This window comes from Eptesicus fuscus, chromosome 7, assembly GCF_027574615.1.
Source record: "Eptesicus fuscus isolate TK198812 chromosome 7, DD_ASM_mEF_20220401, whole genome shotgun sequence".
Classification (NCBI taxonomy): domain Eukaryota; kingdom Metazoa; phylum Chordata; class Mammalia; order Chiroptera; family Vespertilionidae; genus Eptesicus; species Eptesicus fuscus.
The window spans coordinates 104851176-104872720 of record NC_072479.1 but is presented as its reverse complement, the minus strand read 5'-3'; the positions used below and the strand labels follow the sequence as shown (position 1 = coordinate 104872720).

The window sequence follows — 21545 nt, the reverse complement described above, 5'->3', positions numbered from 1 at the left end:
GCTGGGACCCCTTGTTCCTCACGGGGGCCTCCGCAGAGACAGTCTCCCTCCTGATTAAAGAAGTGGCACTCGAGGGTGCCGGTCCAGCCCGTTCGGTGCCTCCGCCCCTCCTACCAGTGTGCCTTCTTGTAGGACTTCCATTCAGCCGGCTTTCAGGTGGTTCCAAACGATGGTGGTTCTGGTTTAGGTGTAATGCTGATGCCATTGTGGGAGGCGGGAAGTACCAGCGGGCGTTTACCTACCTACGCTGCCATCTCGGTTCTCTCCTCGGGAGGTTCTCACTGATCAGAGACAGGGGGCAAGCCTTCCTGGGAACGAAGCCCGTTAGTCTTCACATGTTGCTGATGTGCTGGCTCTTCAAATCCTGGGCGGGGCTGCTGGTGTTTCATTCCACAGTGTTTCTCAGCAGGGCCCCCCTGTGGGAACCCCAGCTTGTGGGCAGCTGTGCCGGCTCCTGGCCACTGTGACCCCCAAACACGGTCTCCACAGCCCTGGCCGAGAGCCACTGCGGATATGCCGACTGTCCAGACATTCCTTGAAGATGTTTTTTTTTTTTAATACCTTTTTATTGATTTCAGAGAGGAAGGGAGAGGGAGAGGGAGAAACATCAATGATGAGAGAATCATGGATCGGCTGCCTCCTGCACAATCCACACTGGGGATCGAGCCTGCAACCCAGGCATGTGCCCTGACTGGGAATCGAACCATGACCTGGTTCATAGGTCGACGCTCAACAACTGAGCCACGTCAGCCGGGCAAGAACTGTTTCTTAAAACATGTAGAAATTTTCAAACATTCACAAAGAACTTTATTATTTTTAAGTAATTGCCAGTTCTGCTGGAATCCCCTTTGTGGAGTGCTGAGCAGCGCGGTCAGGGGACCAGCTCTGGGCGGGCTGCGCTGCAGGCAGGGAGGGGTCCGAGGTCCCTTCAGCCTCAGGAAGTCCCGCGAGAGGGAGCGGGGTGCGTGGAGGCAGCGGATGTGGCAGGCCTGCTGCTCCTCTGGGAGGGTGCCCTGGGTCTGAGCGTGCTCCAAGCCACTGGAGGAGCCGAACAGCCAGCGAGAGGCAGTGGCACAGGAGGGACCCCGAGGGTGTGGCGAGAACCTCCACCCCGAGTCCTGGGGAGGGTGGGGGGAGGGTGGGCCCTCGCCCTGCCCCTGCCAACTGAATCTGGAGGAGACAGGGAGTGGGGAGCTGTGGGGGAGCCGAGTCTCGGGGGAGCCCACGTACTCTCCTTGGAGGGCTGGCAGCCAGTCCCCCCGCCCTGGGGACACCAACACCATCTTTGTGCGGGGTGTCCCTCCATCTTTGGGTCCCCTGGCTCCCTGGATTGGGCGCTGCCCTCCTGCCCTGGCAGGAGCAGGGTGCCCCGGGCACGCTTCTGAGCCTCCATCTCACCTCATCTCCAGAAATCCTGACCAGACCAGGGGCCGTGTGCAAAGGCCCCGAAATGGAAGATGATGGGGCCCCTCCTGGCCCCACAGCCTCCGCCTCAGGTCCCCGGGGTGTGGGGTCGTGTCCACCCTGGGCGAGCCCCGCCTGAGGGAGAGGGCTGCTTCGGGTGATGGGGAGCACTGTGGAGATTCTTTGGGGATCCCGAGCCTGCCTGAGAGGAACAGCCACTGGTCCTGCCTTTTGGGGTTGAAGAGGCTTCTTAGATCACCACGGACTCGGGCCGAAGCTGGTTTTAAGTAGGAGGGGTCGTCCCTCTGCCCCTGTGGGAATCCTGGGGCCCTGCCAGCCTCCCCCTCCTGTGCGCCCGCTCAGAGGCTGCACCGCGCCCGCAGGCAGGGCTGGATGAGCACGCGTGGGAGGGAGGGCAGCCCCAAGGACAGAACCCCTAAAGGTCAATGTCAGGCACCAAGACGTGAAGGGCAGAGTGAGCCGGTGCTGGGGGGCCCAAGCAGCACTTAGGTGTGGGGGGGAGCCTGAGGCTGTGACGCAGGCAAGTGGCTGGGGCGTTCCCCTCCCCCCCATCATCTCCCTCCAAGGGGCAAGATGGAGCCCACACTGCAAACCCAGAGAGGACCAGAGACGAATGGAAACCAACATTTTATTGAGCTCTCCTCGCCCCTCAGAATCTGCTCCCGCAGAGTGATTCCCTCTGCTGCGGGCGTCGCAGACGCGGGTGTGACCAGCACTCCCCAGCGCTGCGGCATGGCCCACGGGAGGGAGAGCCGGGAGGGAGAGCCGTGAAGATCCCAGAGGTATATTTCATTTCTTACAAAAACAAAACCAAAACAACACGGAGGAAACCTCAGGAGTGTCCCAGCACTCAGCAGTTAAATATAAAAAAGGGATCATAAGAAAACAGTTAAAAAGACAAAACCAACAAGGCCACCTCCAGGGTGGTGGGGGGGGAGGGGCCAGCCCGCCCCGCACTGGCCAGCAGCGCGTCCGTCCGTCCGTCCGTCACTGGAGGAGGTGCAGGCCCCAGTCTAGCAGCAGCACCAGCAGCAGCAGCCCGGACAGCTTGCGCCCCCGTCCCTGGCCCTGGCGGGGGGCCACCTGTGAGAGGAAGCGGAGAGTGAGGACCACCTGGGGGGCTGGTGGTCAGCCCTGGGGTGTGAGCGGGGTGTGAGGAGGGAGTCGGTAAGGCGGGTGAACAAGGGCATCTCCCGCAGGAACGGGGCTCTGGGACCTGGTCCAGGGAGAGGAGGAGGGCAGGAGGGTAGGAGAGGCAGGTGCCCCCGAGGACAGGCTGAGGGGTGGGGGACAATCCACTGTGCCGGTGGGAGGAACAGGGCCGGGGGCGGGGGGTAGGAAAGCTGCTCAGGACAAGAGTCCCCGCCTGGCAGGTGAGTGAGGAACCGGAGGGAAAGGTGTGGACACGGGTGTGAAGCAGGCAGGGCACCCCAGGGCCGTGCAGCCAACAATCCCAGGCTCAGCCCAGAGGCTTCGGGACCAGGCACAAGTGGGGGAGCAGGCAGACAAGCAGTAGGGGGTGGCGGGGAGCGGGCCACGAGAGGGAACGCTTTACGGAGCAGCTCCACTGCCCAGGCTCACCCAGTCCCTGAGGATCAGGAAGCTCCAGAACCTTCTGTTCCCCCTGAGGTAAGTGAGACCCCCCATAACACTTGTAAGCACAACCCTCAGGCCGGTCTGGTTGTAGGTGTGAGCGAAGCTGTAAGACAGAGGGAGAGGGAGTGGCCACTACTGCGCGGACAGCTGTGGGGAGACGTGGGCACGTCCCCGCTCCCCGGCCACCACGCCCACCCTCGCCCTCCTCCCTGGGTGGCTCCGCAATGAGGGTCTCTCCATGCTCCATGGCCGTTTCTGGTCCTCAGTTCACCTGACTTCCTGTCTGTCTCCTCTCCCCGCTCCCCTGTCTTCCCCCCCTACCCCACCCCCACCTGCCAGCGCACTGGCGTCTGGCCTTGCGCTCTGGACCTGGCCACATGGAAAACCCTCCACTGTCCACAGCCCAAAGAGGCGGGTCCCAGGGGAGCAGGTCCTCCCTCCAGAGAAGCTATGTTTGGGTACAGGCCTGGGCTCCCCAAAAGAAGGCTGCCTCCCTGAGACCAAGGGACCGCACCCGCTTGGGGCCTGGTCTCAAGTAAGGATTCTCTGTCCCCACCCGGAGCAATCCATGAGGTCTGAGGACCCTCAGGGAGGCCGGCACGTCATGAGCGTCTCTGCCAGGGACTCAGGCACCAGCATCCGGGCACCACCATCGGAGCCCACTCAGCACGTCTGTCATTCGAGGTCCGGCTGTCGGCGGCCAAGGCAGGAAGGACAGAGTGCGACGCTGGGCGGGGGCTGGTACCTGTACATGGCCATCCGGGGCAGGTGGGCAAAGCGGGGCAGCGTCCATCTCACTTGCAGCTCGTCCCCGATGACGGCCAGCCGCATGGCCACCTCGTGAGGCAGGGCTCTGAGGGGGGCAGGGAAGCAGGGTGGGCTGTGTCAGCGACTCACACCTAACCCACCCAGCCAACTGGGCCACAGGTTCCGGGGCGCAGAGCGGGGCGCGGGGCAGGCAACCTTCAGGCCTCTGGCTCCCACCTCGCGGCAGACAGCCATCGAGGTCTGTCCACCGGGGACTCCAGAAGTGGGGGCGGGGGCTTCCGGTCTGGTCTGAGCCCTCAGCCAGGGTAGGAGGACATGGAGGCATTTTGGGCATTGGAGCTGGGCAGGTGGGGGGCTGAGCCCCCCGGATCACAGGCTGGCTTCCCACAGGGGCCTCACCTCACCCTCTTCCTCATGGGGAGGTGCTCAGGGACCTGTTCCCTGGTCCCCAATCCTGAAACCTCCTCTGTCATCACCCCTGAGAGAGGAGGGGCTGACCAGCCCATCGGGGGCCTACTCACTGAACGGACTCCTTCATGGAAGTGGCGCCTACACTCCCCCAATTTCCCCGCCTGAGGTGCGCCCTCCCCCTTGGTGCCTGGGCGGGTCACAGCCCTGCTCTCCGGGGTTTGCCACACATTCCATCCCAGTGACTAGGCCGCTGCCTGGGGATTCCCAGACCAGAGCCCTCCCAGCACAGCAGCCCCGGCCACCCGCCCAGTCTTGGGCCATGCTCTCTGCTCCAGGAGCAATGGGGGACGGGGAGGGTGGGGAGGGCCGGCTGGCACCAGGGAGTGGGCTGAGGTCCCACCTGCATGCCGATACCCCATACCCTGTGGGGCCTCAGGAAAACTGCCAGCTGGACGTCCCCTGCTGCCATCTACAGACGGGGCAGGTGGAGGGAAAAGGCGCATTGTGGGTCCCTTCCGCCCTCACAGCCCAACCAGCCCCAACCCCCAAGTCCAAGATCTAATGACTAAGAGTCCTGAGGCCTAGAGCACCCGGGACCCTGAACTGATCCTGGGCACGTGCCCTCTTCGCCACCCCCCCCCCCAGCCAGGGCCAGGAGCCGCAGCAGAGTCTGAAGCGGCCTCAGGCTACCTCGATCCATCTCTTAAGCGGCCTTTTTTTTAAAAAAAAAATATTGATTTCAGAGAGGAAGGGAGAGGGAGAGAGAGAGAAACATCCTTGATGAGAGAGAATCTTTGATCAGCTGCCTCCTGCACTCCCCACACTGGGGATCGAGCCTGTAACCCAGGCATGTGCCCTGACCAGGAATCGAACAGTGACCTCCTGGTTCAAGGTTGATGCTCAACCACGGAGTCACACCTGGCCAGGCTCTTAAGAGGCCTTGATGAAGGGGTTGCGATCATGGGGGCCGGGAGGCACTCCGTCCTAAGGCCACAGCTTGAGTCACTGGATGGCTGGCGCCGAAGGTGCCCTCCGTGAAACGGGACCAGAACACAGCTTCCCTGCCCGGGGCACTGGCCTCCACGACCACACCCGGGGAATTCCACTCTGGAGCCCTGCCCAGACCAGAAGGCCTGCTCTCCTAACCACGCCCCCCAAAGGCCACGGACCAGGACTGGGGTGGGCGGGCCCACAGACAGCTAGCGGGACCTACCCGAGGGGCTCAGGATAGAACTGGAGGAGACTGGTCACGCCCGGGTCCGCCGCCGCTCGCAGGCCATGCTCCTGAAGGAAGGTGCACAAGATGAGGCTCCGGGAGAGGCGTCCTGCTTGAGACATGTCTTCTCTGGGGGAAGGACAGACAAACAGATCAACCAAAGGACTTGCGTGCTTGCATATGAGCCTAACCAGTGATCACGGACAACAGGGGGAGGGGGGCATGCGTGTGTGTGTGTGTGGCGGGGGGTTGGGGATGGGAATGGGGGGGTTGATGACACAAATATGTGATACCTTAATCAATAAATTAAAAAAAAGAAAGAAAAGGACAAACACGGGCTGACCGACGCCCAAACCATGCGCCCTGACCTCTACCCTCGCCCACGCTCCCTCTGCTAAAGCCGTCATCAGCCTCCTCCCACCCAGCCCCCCAGCACGAATCCCCACACGCTGGCTGTGTGTCTCTGGGTAAGTCACCGCACCTCTCTGTTCTCCCTCAGACATTTCTAACGTCAGGGGTCTGAAATGACTCCTGAGGGCTCTGGTCTTTCCTCTTTGTGAAAAGAAAAAGGGCATCAGCGCACAAATATAAGGAAGGCCCCCAGGAGGCGGCTGGCCAACTACCCAGGTGTCTGTCGTCGCAGTAGTGACGGCGGCTGGCAGTAGTGACAGAGCACCGCTCCGTGGCACTGTTTCCCGGGAGCGGAAAAGCAGGTAAGCGGCGTGAGGAGCAGTCGGGCAGTCCCAGTTCCACGGGACCCTGCCCATCTCCCAGTCTTTGTTTCTAAGCACAGTCACACATCACACAATCTCAAACATGGGATCCCTCCCACAGAGCGTTACAGCTCCTTCCTCCACCGTCTCAGCAAGGCTCTTATTTACGGCCCCCCCCACTCCCTCACCCCCCGTCCCCTGCTAACAACTAAGTTTCTTCAGGGCGGCCCCGAATCCTTGTGCATCTAAGCCCATCACGACACTCCTGCTCTCCCTTTCCCAGCATGCCTTGCAGCTAGGGATGGCCATGTAACCCAGTCCTGGCCACTGCCGTCTCAGAAGTCTGACGTGGGGGCTGAGAGGGAGCGGACTGGGCCTGGGCCGCTCTCCCTCCTGCTGCCTGCAGCACAGAGTGGGGCTGGAGCTGAGCCGCCTTCCGGGGCACGGAGGTGCTGAGTCCAGTGACTGCCAGGCTAGGACACAGCCACGGGGAAGAGCTGGCTCTCCGGTGGCACCATGGGAACAACAGAAAATACACGCCACTGGCTGCCTGTGCAGGAAAGGTAAAACCCAGTTTGTTCAAATGGCCCTTCACTAACCTTCCCATTCCTGCAGCCAAAGGCCCACAATTTCACCTGTGAACTCCCACATCAGTAACTGCTCACGTCACCACGTGATCGCTGGGCGAGCTGTGCCCCGGCTGACCATCGTGTACCCCACGCTGTGCCAGACGGCCGTGGGTCCAGAGGAGGAGGATGGATGGAACCAAAGAGTCCGAGTTCAAGTCCCCGCTCTGCCACTCAGCCGCGTGACGCCCGTTCTCTCATCTGTACGGCACCCGCAGCCCCCCGCTCGGGGGTTGGGGGGGAGGGGCCTCCTGCCAGTGCCTGGAGCAGAGCCTGGAGCACTGAGGGAGGGCGCTAACCTCACGGCCTTCCCTTTGCGTTTCCCTATTATCTTCTTACAACAGCGTCCCGGGCTTTGAAACGGGTCCAACTCCGCACGTCTGCCCGCCCTGAACCAAGACGGAGCAGAGCCCCAGACCTCCCGGCTCCTAGAGTGATGTCTGCAGGCATGCCGTGCAGGGGCACCCCCCTCCGGGGTCAAAGGGCACCCACCTCCGGGGTCAGAGGGCACCCCCCTCCGGGGTCAGAGGGCACCCCCCTCCGGGACAGAGGGCACCCCCCTCCGGGGTCAGAGGGCACCCCCCTCCGGGACAGAGGGCACCCCCCTCCGGGGACAGAGGGCACCCCCCTCCGGGGTCAGAGGGCACCCCCCTCCGGGGACAGAGGCTGGACAAGAGTGCGCCCCCACTTGCTCCAGCGTGAAAGGGTGAGGGCACAGAAGGCGAAGGCGGGCAGGGCTCAGGGAACACAGAGGGAAGCTGGGGCCCCCAGGTGCCGGGCGAGTCTAGACAGGTGAGTCTCAACCATGCGCCCGAAAGGCAGGCGCAGCGAGGCCGAGCCGCGGCGTCATCGAGGGCGCAGACAGGCACAGGGGGTGGGGGTGGGGGGCCTCGGAGGAGGGAGGGGGCGCACAAGGACAGCACTGTTCCCGAGAAGAACTGCCCGGAGCGCCTCTCAGAGAGGGACGGCTGTTTGCGTTTCCTAAGCGGGAAGCGGCAGTTTTCCGTCTGTTCCAGATGGAGCCCACGGACAGGCAGTGCGGGAGCGGGGGCGGGGGCGGGAGCGGCGGAGAAATCAGACCTGAAGGTGTAAACACAGCCACAATGGCTCGGCGAGCCCGCGGCCTGGCATATGCCAGCGCACCTGTCAGGACAGCCCCCGCCCTGCAGAGAGGAGCTGGCAGGTCAGGCCCAGCATCCGCACCCGGGGGGGGGGGGGGGGGGGGGGGGCGGGGCGCCGCTGCCTGCCGAGGGGCCTGCAGGCACAGGTGAAAGGCAGGTAGGGCCAAGACGCAGGGACTCCCCCAGACCCTCGGGCCTGCACACGTGTCCGGGGAAGGGCAGGGTGACCTTCCTAAGACCCTAAATGCTGTCAGCAATCCAAACGCCCAGCGCTGGGGGTGCAGCCTTCCCTCCTCAGCGCCGGGGGGGGGGGGGGGGGTGCTGGGGCCGTGCGTCCGGCCCCTCCGCAGTTGTTCACGACACGTAACCAGTACGGTCTGAAGCCACTGCTGTAGCCAGAGTGACTCCTTAGCCTTATGACTGGGGGGAGGGGAGGTTGGCTGCTGAAAGGACCAGCCCTGATCCCGGCAGCCAGGGCGTGACCCCAGCCCTGCCTCATTTCACCCCTCTTCCGGCAACTTGGCCCGTTGGGACAGAGAAAGGAGAACTCGGGGAGGGGCAGTAGTCCCAAAGGAAGGAGGACCGAGCTAGACTTCCACAGAGAGGACGGTGATGAAGGAAGCCGCTGCGGGAACCGAGGATGGCACCATCCCCGCCGGCAGAAGGAAAGGGGTCCTTTCGTAAAAGGCAGGCGTTTCAAGGTTCCAGATCCAAGATCAACAGACAGAAACCCACCGCCTCCCTGCAGGGCAACCAGAAGGGACCAGGAGAAAAGAAATACATCGTCACAGGTTTTGATCCGGAATGAATCTCACAGAACACGCTTAAAATCTCCGGAGAAACACGGAACACTCCAGCCCAGCCAGTGAGGCTCAGGGGTGGAGCATTGAGCGTCGACCTATGACCCAGAGGTCACGGTTCAAATCCCAGTGTGGGGCAGGCAGGAGGCAGCCGATCGATGATTGCCTCTCATCGTTGATGTTTCTTTCTCTCTCTTTCCCTTCCTTTCTCTGAAATCAACAAAAACATATTTTAAAAAGAAAGAAAGAAAAATGTAACACTTCGTTAAAGACAGGAAAGACCCAGATGAACGGAGGAGGGCTCCGGGGGAGGGCGCCCTGCACAGGGGGCAGGCAGTGAGCGCACACCGCACTGGAGCTGGTGTAAGCGGGTGGTTGAGGAATTGTGACCAGGAGCGCTGCCTGCACCCAGGCCCCGGGGCTGGTGTCTATGGAAATGACCATTTCCCTGGGAAAGCAGTCCCAGCCCTCATTTGCATGGGCCTCGGGGTTCCCCCTCCCTCCGGCCCACCCCCCTCTGCAGGCTGAGGCTGCTGGGTGCGCCCCTGGACACCCCTCCCTGCTGGGGCCTCGAGGGGACGTCACTGGGCCTGGGGTCTCGGAGCCTCACCTTGACCCACTGTCCCCACATCCCTTGCCTCTCCCCTCACCCCCCCCTCCCGCCCCACCTCCAAACAATCCCGGAAACCTCTGGCAACAAATGGGGCGGCACCACCCCAACAGTCCTACAGGGAGGTGCCTGACCAGGGACAGTGACGGCGGGCAGCTTGGCCAGGCTGGGGCCGAGGCCTGCGTGGTCTGAGCAGCGCCAGGGTGGGTGAGCTGTGGGGTGGGGCCTCCCCCCATGGACTGAACTGTTTCGGGGCAGGGCCTGAGTCTACACCTTCATGTGGGCCCCGCCTTCCTCCCGTCTGAGTCCCACTGCGGACACTCCAGCAGGGGGGGATCCTGGTTAACATCCTCACCCAGCCGGCCACTCGCAGTGTGAGCTGGTGGAGGCACCGTGGCCTTCTCTGTAAAACAGGGTAACGCTCCCCCAAACCGGGCTCCTGTTCCGGGCAGGAGCCAGCAGCACCGTTACAATCCTGGCAGGTGTCCGAGCATCCACCACTGTCCAGGCCTGACCTCGGCCCTGGGTAAGGACCCATTAATGCTCCCCAGGCAGGCCGGCTGGCCGGGGCTCTAGCTCTGGGCGGGAGAAGAGTGTGGCTGGGAACTGGGGCAGGTCCCCCCAGCAGCCTCCATGGGTCCCTCCCGGCGGCCCCAGCACCTGGCACAGGCCGTGGTCTGGGCACCTCCGCCCGCCCCGCTGCCCTGCCTTGCTTGCCTCCAGGCTGCAGCTGGGCTCTCTCCGACCTGATTCCCGGACAGCAGTCTGCGATCTGACCCTGTCACGGGTCCACTCGGCTCCTCGTCCCCACGGGAGCCGTGCCACCCCGCGACCAGGGCCCTCTCCTCACCCAGGCCACCTCGCCAGTTCCGCCTGCCACCCTCACCTTGGGCCCTGTCCCTGCCACACTACCGACGGCTGTCACTATGCCCGATGTGTCATGGGCAGTGCCCGCTGGCCACCATCCTGTCTCCTCGGCTTGGCTCACGCCTCTTCGCCCCTAAAGAACTCGGCTCTAGCGTCCCCTTCCAGATCCTAGAGCCAGGTGGGGGCACCACGGGGCTCCCACGGCCGTCTGCTCCCTCTGTCTCTAGCCAACCACACTGGCGTTGCGGGTCCCGCGTCTGTGACTTCGAGCAGGGACTCGGAGCCAGGCTGCGGGGTGCCCTCCCGCGTCACTGACACCAGCAGTGCTGCCCTCAGGCTGCTGTGGGGACAAAGGGGCGGAATCCGTGCTCAGGTGCCAGACTCGGCGTCAGCCGGCAACAGCGCAGGCGCGGCCTCCACCCTCCCTGACTCGCGGCACAGAGCGGAGCAGCGCCTGTCGCAGGACTCAGCCAAGGCCCGTGCGGAGGCCGCGGCGGCTGCAGATCCCGGAGCCGGGCCTGGCTGTCGGCATCTATTTTTTCCAACAGGTTTGCAAATATGTGGTTTAAAGCCCCTCTTTGGTGAAAGGAAGCCACACGTCCCACCCACCCAGACAGCCCACCCCCCACCCTCCTACAGACTCTGGAAAACACAGCCAGGAGCCCCGTTAGCCCGCAGAGGTCAGGATGCAAATCTAGCCCCTGTGCAGAGGACAGCCGCCCCCGCGGCGTGGGGACACCTGCGGGCCGGGGCACACGGCTGACCTGCTTTGGGTAAACAGCCCCGCCCTTAGCCACCAGCTCCGGGCCTGGCCTCAGTTTCCAAGCCTGGGAAATGGGGACATGCCATCTCCCTCCCAGGGCTGCGTGAAAGCTGAGCGAGTCGAGTTCCGGTGCAGCACACAGTAGGTGTTCTGCCAAAGACAGCGAGGCCAGGGCTGCAGAAGTGGGGGAGGGGTGTCAACCTCCGGGTGGGGGACCCACAGACCCAGGCAGGACGCTGACAAGTTCAATTTCAAAAATGGCAGGCCAAGGTCAGAGGGCGGAAGGGACCAGAGGGGTCACTGGCAGGTCAGTGGAGGGAGGAAGATGCTCCTTCCAACAGATCACAGGTCACAGGCTGTGCCCCATGCACGCATACACACACGCACACGCACACGCACACAAACACACACGCACACTAACAGCTGGCCCCTCCTTGGCGTGTGGACCCTCTGCCTCCTCAAGCCCAGCCTTGCCACGTGTCAGCAAACCAGGAACAGGGCATGGCCCGGCAATGCCCCCTGGTCACTGGGTCCTGGGGCCAGGCCACAGGGTGCTGGGTGGGCCTGGCTGGGAACCCTGGTCCTGTCTTTTCCGGAAGGGCCTCCCCCCCCACCCCCGTCCCAGTCACAGCCCTGCCCCCGCCCGTGATGGGTCATGCCCCGGTGGGTGGAGCACCCAGAGCCCACAGCATCGGGCACGCGCTCGAGCAGAGCGGCCTTGACCTCAGCAGGAAGGCCTGGGCTCCGTCCAGCCCTGCCACTGCGGTGCGACCAGGACTGACCTGAGCGGCCGGGACAGGGCCCTCTGCAGGCAAACAGCACCCGTCTGCCCAGGGGGAAAAGCTCCACTGTGGCCCTCAGCGTGCCCGGCAGGCGCCAAGCAAAGCCCCTAAGGAGCCCACAGGTGGGACGGGAGCGGTCACGAGGGGCAGGACGGCAGCGGGGTCCCTCAGGCAGCATCCACCCAAGTCACAAACGTCCGGAACCCCTGACTTCCAGGGACACATCCGACAGAAACCCACCCGTCCCGGCGGCCCTGGGAGGGACACGCCGCGGGTCTGGAGGTGCCCGGTGCCAAGATCGTGAAGGCGCGTGGCGACAGGACACAGCGGGAGGGGGCAGCTAGTTGGTGACTGTGCTGCTGCCCTGAGGGAAAGGCGGAGTAAGCAGACACTGCTCTGCACAGATCAGTGCAGGAGACGTGTCTCTGGGAAGGGCGGGAGGGAGGCTGGATTTTTATTACATAAGGTGGCCCTGCGCACCAACCCGAGCGCCAGCAGCTCTCCGCCCGCTGCCCCGCCCTCCTGTAGCCCCTCCCCCCTATAGCTTGCTGCCCTGCCCCCTATGCTTCCTGGCGTAACGACCATTTGCACGTTACATCTTTATTATAAAGATGCTTCTGTGCTCCGGGACCTTTACTGCCACGGGTGTGCAGCCACCACTGACTCAAAACTAAAGCAAAACCCAGCCGGCGTGGCTCAGGGGCTGAACATCGATATATGAACCAGGAGGTCAGGGCACAGGCCAGGGCTGCGGGCTCCATCCCCAGTAGGGGGCGTGCAGGAGGCAGCCGATCGATGAGTCTCATCACTGATGTTTCTCTCTCCCTCTCCCTTCCTCTCTGAAATTATTTTTTTTTAAACTAAAGCAAAAACAACTGTTTCAAGCCCTAGCCAGTCTGGCTCAGTGGATAGAGTGTTGGCCTGCGGACTGAAGGGTCCCGGGTTCAATTCCAGTCGGGGCATATGCCTGGGTTGCGGGCTCGATCCCCAGTGGGGGGCGTGCAAGGGCAGCCGATCAATGATTCTCATCATTGATGTTTCTATTTCTCCTTCCTCTCTGAAATCAATAAAAAGAAAATTAATTTTATAAAAACTGTTTCAAGTCAATAGTTGACTTGGTCTGAAATGGAGCTGTTGGTCTTTTATCATTTTTATTTAATTTTATTGGTTTCAGAGAGAGAGAAACATCGACGTGTTGTTCCACTTCCCTAATGCATTTATTGTTGATGCTTTTATGTGCCCTGACTGGGCCTCTGGAGGAGGGAGAGCTGTTCGTCTCAAAGGTCTATTTCAGTTACCAAGTACCCACCCCCTCCCCCCCCTCCTCCCTCCTCCTCCCACTCCCTCCCCACCTGGAGCGGAAGTCCAGGCTCCAGGCTCCAGCCTGGGCCATTCTGAACCTGCAGATGCTCAAACAGCCTGTTTCGGGGCGGGGGGCGGGTTCACTTCCCTGAGTGATGGAGAGATCATGGGGAAAGGGAGGGAGAGGTAAGTAAGGAGAAAGGCATTTCAAGCAAAGAGAAAGTTTTGGAAATTGGCCTTGGGGGTGGGTGGGTATTGTTCACAAATTTGGAACATTGTGGCTTAAAAGGGGCTCTTGAGGCCCCGGCCCCCTGGGGCCCCCTGGGAGCCGCCCTCCGCCTGCAGCCAGCCTGCCGCCTCCACCAGCCCAGCCCGGTGCCCGCTGCACCCCCCTGGGCGGGGGACCTGGGCAAGGCCAGTCCCAGCTTGGCTCTGGCTGCTGTGGCTCCCCAAGGGCGGCTCTCCGGGCCTGTGACTTCATCTCCGGGTGACCCCCACATCCTTTTTATTTGCATCTACTGAGGACAGCCTCCCTCAGAAGGAGGGGACTGTTCGCCCCATTTCACAGATGGGGACCTGAGAGGGCTGAGAACGGAAATCCAGAGCCTCTTCGCCACAAAAGCAGGGTACGCACATCCGGGCTCCAGAAATACTCTGACGCAGCAACCTGGGTCGATACGCTCGGAAAAACGCGTCCTTCCACCTGTTCGCATCCTGCCCTGGAGCCCAGAGAGGTGGAGGCGGGGCAGAACGGACATGTGCACATACATACACAGTTTTAACCCTGTGGGAGGGGCCCCCCTCTTTACAGGTGAGGAAACTGAGGCTCAGCAGTGAAGGGCTGGTCACCCATCGGAGGCCCCCAACTCCAGGCACTTCCTTTATAGCCACAGTTCAGGTCAAAACTTGGCAGGAGCTGTTCAAGCCGGATTCACGGCCAGGCCCTGGGGTTGCCCTGGGGACCTGGCAACGTACGCTCCAGAACCTTAGCTTGGTGCAGGGCCGGCACCCCCGTCCTCCCCGAGTCCACACGTGGTGGGCAGGTGGCCCCGGGCAAACAGAAGGAGGCGGGTCTGGGTGGGTCTCCATAAGAGATGGAAAGAAGGCGTGGCGAGGGACACAAGAGAGGAGCCAGCTGTGACTCCATTTATGCAAATGTGTACATATCACTGGTTACATACATTTTTAAAAATATTTTTAAATTTATTTACAGGAAGGGAGAGGGAGGGAGATAGAAACATCAACCAGAGAGAATCATGGATCGGCTGCCTCCTGCACACCCGCTACTGGGGACCGAGCCCGCAACATGGGCATGTGCCCTGGCCTGGCATTGAACCCTGACCTCCTGGTTCATAGGTCAACCACTGAGCCACACCGGCCAGGCTGGTTACATACGTTATGGACAAATGGAAACACAGAAGACCTGGAAGGAAATGTGTCTCGTAGCGGCTACCTCTGGAGGGGCTCGCGGAATGCCTGGGGTAGTTGGTAAGGGATGGAGGAAGGCTTCAGTGTTCTCTCTGATGAGTATATAATTACTTCTGCAACTAACATATCACCCTCACCCCAAACCCAGCAGTTCACGTGTGGCCTTTGTCCTGTGTGACCCCGGACATGCGACCACCTCTCTGATCATTATGTCCTCAAAGGCACAGGGAGGAGGACCCCCTCAGCTGGGGACAGGACTGGAGATTCAACCACCGCCACCGCCGGTTTGGCTCCGTGGCTAGAGCTCCCGCCCGCGGACGGAAGGGTCCCGGGTTTGGTCAAGGGCAAGGGGACCTTGGTTGCACATTCCCAGGCCCTGGGCGGGGTGCATGCAGGAGGCAGCCAATTGCTGTGTCTCCCTCACCCTTCCACTCTCTCTAAAAACCCATGGGAAAATGCCCTCAGGTGACCCTGAAACCCTCAGCAAGACAGAAGGGAATCGGTTCCTGTTTCCAGTTCTACCTGAGTGTGGTTTCAGGTTGCGTAGTAACCCCTCAGGAACGTGAAAAGACACAGGTGTGTGCGTGCCGCCTTCACACCTGCCCAGGGACAAAGTGGTTTCCGCTGTTTGTGGGGTTGATGGGAGAAAAAAACGGCCCCATGGTCACCTGGGGGGGGCTGGTCTCCCCACTGGAGCAGGCCAACCCGGCCCCAGGCTGGCGGGGCCCAAGCAGGCGGGGCGGAGCGGATGCCAGGGCCCCGCCTGGAAGACACTGGGCTGGGGCTGGGTGCTCGGCCAGCTCGGCCACGGACACGGGCCATGGGCCACGGGCCACGGGCAAATTCCTTGGCCCCTCCGGACTCTGGACGAATTCCTCGTCTGTAAAACAAGCGTTGGGGAGATTCTTTTCTGTCTTTTCCTTCTTGATTATCTATAAAAATACTCCAAACTGTAGCAGAAGTGTAACATTAATAATCCTCTTGACAACAGGTTTTGAGAGTAATTTTTTAAAAATATATTTTTATTGACTTCAGAGAGGAAAGAAGAGGGAGAGACAGAAACACCAATGATGAGAGAGAATCATCCATCAGCTCCCTCCTGCGTGGCCCCCACTGGGGATGGAGCCCACAACCTGGGCCTGTGCCCTTGGACTGGAATCGAACCCAGGACCCTTCAGTCCGCAAGCCGACGCTCTATCCACTGAGCCAAACAGCCCAGGGCTTGAAGGTAATTTTAAGTCAGTTTGCTGTGGTTGGTCTGAATGTTTGGGTGTGTTCCCGACCCCCCATTCCTATGTTGAAGACCTAACAGGCCACGGGGCTTTAGGAGGCGGGCCCTTGGGAGGGTCCGCCAATAGGATTCGTGCTTTTCTGAAGGGGCCCGCCCCGTCCTCCAGGGTGGAGACGGAAGTCAGTGGGCCCTGACCTTGGCCTCCCAGCGCCCAAAGGGCGGGAAATACGGGCGGGAAATAAATCGTGTTGCTTCTGAGCCACCCAGTCTGTTATGATAAACAGTTCAATGAGATAAAGAGAAAACGCGGGGGGGCGGGGGCGGCGGGAGGAGGCAGGGCAAGAAAAACCCAGCGGTCACGTTCTCCGAGTCACAGGGGGTCCCAGTCACCCAGGACCTGGGGGACACCAGCAAGCGGACCCCGTGCCTTCCCAGCGCCATTGGAAGGGCAGGTGTCGGTGCCGATGCCGATGCCACCTGGTCTGCCGGTAAGTTAAAGAGCGTGTATTGACGGTGGCCGAGGGGCTAACCCTGCGGAGCCCGGGGCAGGCAGCCCTCGGGGTCTCTTCCCCCCAGGCTGGGGTCTCCCTGCAGTGCCTTCTGAGGGCCTCGCTCACTCACCAGATTCTGACACCCCTAGGGCCCACCCCTCCACCCCTCCACCCCCAGACTCACCCCAGCCCTATTGCAGCCTCAACCCCATCTTTACACCCTTCCTCTGCCTCCGCAGGCTGGCATGGGGTGGGGGGGGGGGTGGGGGAGCTGCTCCCTCCTCCAGGCAGGCCTCAGAACCCAGCTGCTCCCCACCAATCAATGGCTCCTCATCTTCCTCCTCCCAGCACTTGGGTAAACAGACCTGGATGGGCACTCGGCCCATTAAAGTCTCATTAAACGTTTCCTGGTCTGTCTGCCCAGCTCAGCGCAGGCCCAGTGAACACGGACAGCTTGGGGGAGCCAGGCGGCATGTCACACGCTGTGGGAACTGGGCTCAGGGTGCCGGGCAGGCCTGGCTGGGGGACCCTAGAGTGGACACACGCTCACCTTTGCCAAAGGGCAGGCGTGAGAACCTGGTGGGGAGGCAGCTGTGAGGAGGCAGCCCGCGTGCAGGGCACACACAATGCTCACCCACGGGAGGCTAGCGTCCCGGGAGCCTGAGCTCCGCCCGCGCTGGGCACCCAGGGTCACACCTGGGTCGGTCCATGGAGTCCGCAGCTCGCCCTGCCCTGCCTCGGGGGGCCCCTCCTGAGCTCCAAACCAGACACACAGGTCACCTCGATCTTAAACCTCCCGTTCACAGCGAGCCTCCAAGAGCCAGGTGGGCTTTTCTTTGCTTTTCGGTGTGGCTAATCCTCACTGAGGGGATTTTAGGGCGCGTGGGAGACAGAGGGAAAGACAGAGAGAAACATCGGTGTGAGAGAAACGCACCGATAGGTGGCCTCCTGCACGAGCCCCGACCAGGGCCCGGGCCAGGGAGGAGCCTGCAGCCGAGGTACATGCCCTTGACCGGAATCGAACCCGGGACAATTTAGTCCACAGGCCGGCGCTCTAGCCACTGAGACAGACCGGCTAGGGCGGCTTGTCTCCGCCCTGGAACATGCACTTCCTCCGAGTCTGGTGACCTGGTGTCTTCTCCTGCCGCCAGAAAAACAGGTTTCCAGAGCGGCCGCCCCCAGTGTTTTGTGTTGTCACATCCTAATGTTGACTCTAGGAAAATCAGCTGCTCCCCGGAGCCGCCCGCGGCCCTGGCCTCGAGGCCAACAAAGACAGGGCTGCGGGGGCCTGGCTGCATCCCGTACGTCCCCCGTATTTCTCGCAGGGAGCCCGGCCCCAACCCACCCTGGGCAGGACAAAGGGACGAGGGGGCGGCTGCGCGCGTCCACTCCGGGCGCTGCAGGCTTCCTGGCGGCCGCCAGCAACACACCGAGCGTGCCGGGACTTCGTGCCGGGACTTCCTCGAAATGGTTCTGAGCAGAGGGTCAAGCAGCGGGTCTCTCGTGGGCTCCACCCTGTCCGAGGCAGGGGGGGAAGACGCCATTCCCCATCCACAAACTTAGTAGGGCCTCAAACAGGACTTTCCAGGAGCGGGCGCGCCTCCGGGTCAGCCCAGGACACAGCGGAATGGACCCCTTCCCGACGCCCCTTCCGTTTACTAGAGACGCTCACAAGTGCCAACGCGGCCGACACTGCTCTCTGCCTTCTCTGCAGCGCAGGGAGCCCAGCTCCTCACCTACTGCCCACCCGAAACTGCCCACAGCTGGCACGCAGCCGGCCCCTGCCCACTCCGCCCCTGGGCCCAGGCTGGGCTGGAGCTCCTGCTCTCACGGCACCCAGGCGGGCTAAGTCACACCAAGTGGGCCCACACGGGCCATTTCACGCCGCCTTTCGTGTCCTGGAGGCAGGACAATAAGGTCCCGGGACAGAGGAGGTGGTGGGAGGAGCGGGAGGACAGCACCTTTACCCAAGGCAGTCAGAGAAGACTTCTCAGAGGAGGCGGCAGTGATGAGAGTGACACCCACAGGGGGCGTGCTGAGCGTATCCCTCCACTTGTTTTAAGCCTCACACCATCCGATGGAAGGCCTCTGGGGATCCCTGGTGCTTGGAGAAATATCCCGGCCGAGATAGGTCCCACCTAAACCAAGATCAACTGGCCGCCAACTCAGAAGGTTTATTAAATATGTTTCCACCCAGCTGGCGTGGCTCGGTGGTTGAGTGACGACCTATGAACCAGGAGGTCATGCTTCCATTCCCGGTCAGGGCACATGCCGGGAAAGGCGGGGAGGTTGCAGGTTAGGAGGTGTGCAGGAGGCAGCCAATCAATTATTCTCTCATCATTATGTTTCTCTCTCTCTCCCTCCCGCTCCCTTCTTCTCTCTGAAGTCACTGAAAATATAATGTATATCCCCCTGCCCACGAAGACATTCTGAGGCACTGGCTGAAAGCCCGCAGCTTGGAAGCCAGTCTTCCTAGATACTGAAGACATATTAAAACAAAAACTAAAGAAAAACACACACACAAAAAAAACAACTAGCAGCACTAAACTTGTATGGCCTAAGGTTGGTAAGACTGGAGAAGCCACAGCGAAATCCCTGTGACCTTGAGGTTCAGAAGATGGTGGGAAATCCCCACATCCTGGAGTGAGGAGGGAGGGGAAGGGTGGAGGAGAGGTGAAACAGGAGGAAGAGCAGCACTCAGCAGCCGGCACCGGGATCTAGGCCCAGCGTCGGCCTCAGACAGACCAGGTAGGGAACGAGTGCAAACGGTACCAATAATACAAAAACGCGCCGCTCCTCAAAACTCATCCCTAAGGCACGGCCAGAAGAAGTAGAATAAGGTTCAAGTGTTAACTCCAGGACGCCACTAACGGTGATCACTGGGGACGGTGTTCTCCACACCCGGTTTGGAAACCTCATGGACCCATTTTACAGAATGAGCAAACTGAGGCCCCGCCGTAGAGTAGCCCAGCGAAGATCACACAGAGGGACTGAGCGGAGGGTTTGTGCTCGGCTTCCAGAGCATGGCTGTGAGCTTTTAGCATGTAAGCTCCCTCCCGGAACCTCACCGTTTCTCCATCTGTAACATGGGACCCATCCTGAGGCGGCCGGGGGAGCAACAGGCCGTCTCCTCCTAACGAGGGAAGGACCGGCTGAGCACCTCCTGGCCGGGAGCTGGAGCTGGAGCCCAGCCGACGGAGCACACACTCTCCGGAGCCCGGACAGCAGGTGCCGCGCACAATGTTACCGCAGCAGCAACACAGCAGCAGCCCGTCCAGCCCCGGGGCTCGTGCTGCAAAATTACAGGAACAACTCGCCATCGGCTTACAAAGCGACTCGCACCCAGGAGGCCTGAGCGCGGGGCGCGGCCGGTCACCGGATGGAGTGCGGACCCCGGCCGCCGACTCCCGCTTCCCGGGGACAGGCCGCGGCCCCCGCGGTTCGCACGCCGCCCCCCGCGGCACCTGCGCAGGTCCCGGCAGGGGAGTGGCGCCGCGCCCCGGCCGCCCAAGTTCCTGCTCGGACTTCCCCGGTCCCGTCATCAGGCCCGTCGCTCACTCCGGGCAGGTGCGCGGCGGCGGGCGGCACCTCGGTCCCGCGGGGACGGTGCCCGACGCCATCTTCCCTTTTTAGTGGCCGCCCGGCTGGCGCCCCCGCGTCCGGGCCCGGTGCGCACGGAGGGGGGACGGGCGCCCGGCCCCGAGGCCGCGCAGGAGGGCGGAGCGGGACGGCGAGGGATCCGGTCCTCCCGGCTTAGGGGCCGCCCCATCGCTCGGATGCGGGGACTGAGGCCCGCGGGGAGCCCAGGTCCCCGCCAGAGAGGGGGTGTCTCGGAGCCAGGGTCCCGCCAGCGACACCCCCGACAGCAGCTGGGGTCTCCCGCCTTCCAGCCGCCCGCACCCAGGGCCGCTCCGGGGGCTCGGGCTCGGGCTGGGCAAAGGGGCGGGCGGCCGCGGGGTGAGGGTCCCCGCAGGGAAGGCGGGGCTCGGACTCACCTCGCGTCGGCGGTGGCGGTGCCAGGGGTGGCGGTGCCCACGGCGCTCAGCCAGGCGGCGGATGGCGTGCAGCTGGCGGCCCGCGCTCCCGTATAAACCGCCGGCCCCGCCCCTGCCGCTCCGCCCCGGGGCCGCCCCTGCCCCGCGCCCGCCGAATCCGGGCTCCGGTGCGGAGAGCAGACCCGCTACAGTGTCGCGGTTGCTTGTTGACGCTCGGCTCCTGCTCTCCGTTCCCAGCTCGTGTGCACGCGGCGTGCAGGCCGCCGGCCAGGGGACACCTGTGGGTGAACCCCGCACCCTTACAGGGGCGCCCCCTCCGTCCTCAAAGCCGTCCTAAGGGCTCGGTGTCCGTTTCACGCCCATTTATTTCCCCGGGACACCGAGGCTCCGAGAGGACGCGGCGACTTGCTCACCAAAATCAGCGAGAACTGAGCGCTCCGGGAGTTACCCTAGTTCTGTTTTGGTTTCCAGTTTCTTTATTGTGGTGAAAGACCCGTGAAATGTACCATCGTAACTAGTTTGAAGTGTACGCTCAGCGGCATGAAATACATTCCAAAGGTGCAGCCCTCTCCGCCTTCCATAACCTCCCGTCGAGTGCAAATGCAAGAACCCTGGGCGCACGCAGCCACCCGCTTTCTGGGCACCCTCCGCCCCACGCCCCCTCCCCGCCCCCTCCTTCCTGCTGCACCGCTCACAGCACCCCCGTTTTCCTGCCTCCCACAGTGGGGTCTGCCAGCCCTGCTCTGGGGTTCCTGGGCCCAGGGGGAAATGGGGGACAGAGACCACCCCGAAAGGTCTGAGAGGGAAGAGAAATCAGAAAGGTTCCTGGGGGGCGGGCAGGTGAGGAGGGGCGGGTCCTGGGGGGAGGGGCGTGGGGTCTCAGTTGGAGGTGGAGGAGGGCTGGAATTACAAAGTAGCCATTGTCCCAGGAACACAACAACAAGGTTGTTTACCTCAGTCCTGCAGCCTCAGGACCCGAGCAGCGGGGGTCCGGGGGCTCCCTGCTCCTAGTTCTCTCACTTGCTACCTGTTGGGGCCCCCTCGCCCCTTCCCGCCTCTGTAGTGACCAGTGTTACCTACTTTTCTCTCTGGGTCCTCACCTGAGAAATGGGATGACAGCGTCTGGCATCCCCTCCTACCCCCAACCCCCAAACACACCTCCTACCCCCACCCCCTAGATCCCCAGGCTGGGGGGCGGGGGGAGTAAGAGGAGATAATCCTAAAATGTTTCCTAAACTCTGCAGTTCCAGCTCCAAGGCTTCCCCCTCCCTGGGAGCTCTTCTGGCCTCCTATGACTTTGTGATCCTTTCTTTGATCTCCCCCACTCCCTCCCTCCCCCGCCCCAAATCCCATTGTCTCCCAGCCCCCCAAAGTCTGGATGGCACTGACCCTCCCTAATA

The 21545-nt window shown here is 62.3% G+C and overlaps 1 protein-coding gene across 1 annotated transcript; it reads right to left on the bottom strand.

Annotated features, from left to right (window-relative positions):
• Positions 1 to 2184: 2184 nt before the first annotated feature.
• On the bottom strand, positions 2185 to 20222 carry BIK (BCL2 interacting killer). Its single transcript, XM_054718573.1, has 5 exons — positions 20146 to 20222; positions 5414 to 5545; positions 3767 to 3874; positions 3007 to 3124; positions 2185 to 2508 (listed from the first exon to the last, which is right to left on the bottom strand). Exons 2-5 carry the CDS (start codon positions 5536 to 5538, stop codon positions 2413 to 2415), a joined length of 447 nt encoding a protein of 148 aa, XP_054574548.1. The 5' UTR covers positions 5539 to 5545; positions 20146 to 20222; the 3' UTR covers positions 2185 to 2412.
• Between the last annotated feature and the right edge of the window lie 1323 nt (positions 20223 to 21545).

Coding starts and splice junctions, on each gene's coding strand:
- BIK (XM_054718573.1), bottom strand. CDS start 5,538: ATGTCTCAAGCAGGACGCCTCTCCCGGAGCCTCATCTTGTGCACCTTC. Junction 3,125..3,766: donor CCCCGGATGGCCATGTACAG/GTACCAGCCCCC, acceptor TCTGTCTTACAG/CTTCGCTCACACCTACAACC. Junction 2,509..3,006: donor TCCTGATCCTCAGGGACTGG/GTGAGCCTGGGC, acceptor TTCCTCTCACAG/GTGGCCCCCCGCCAGGGCCA.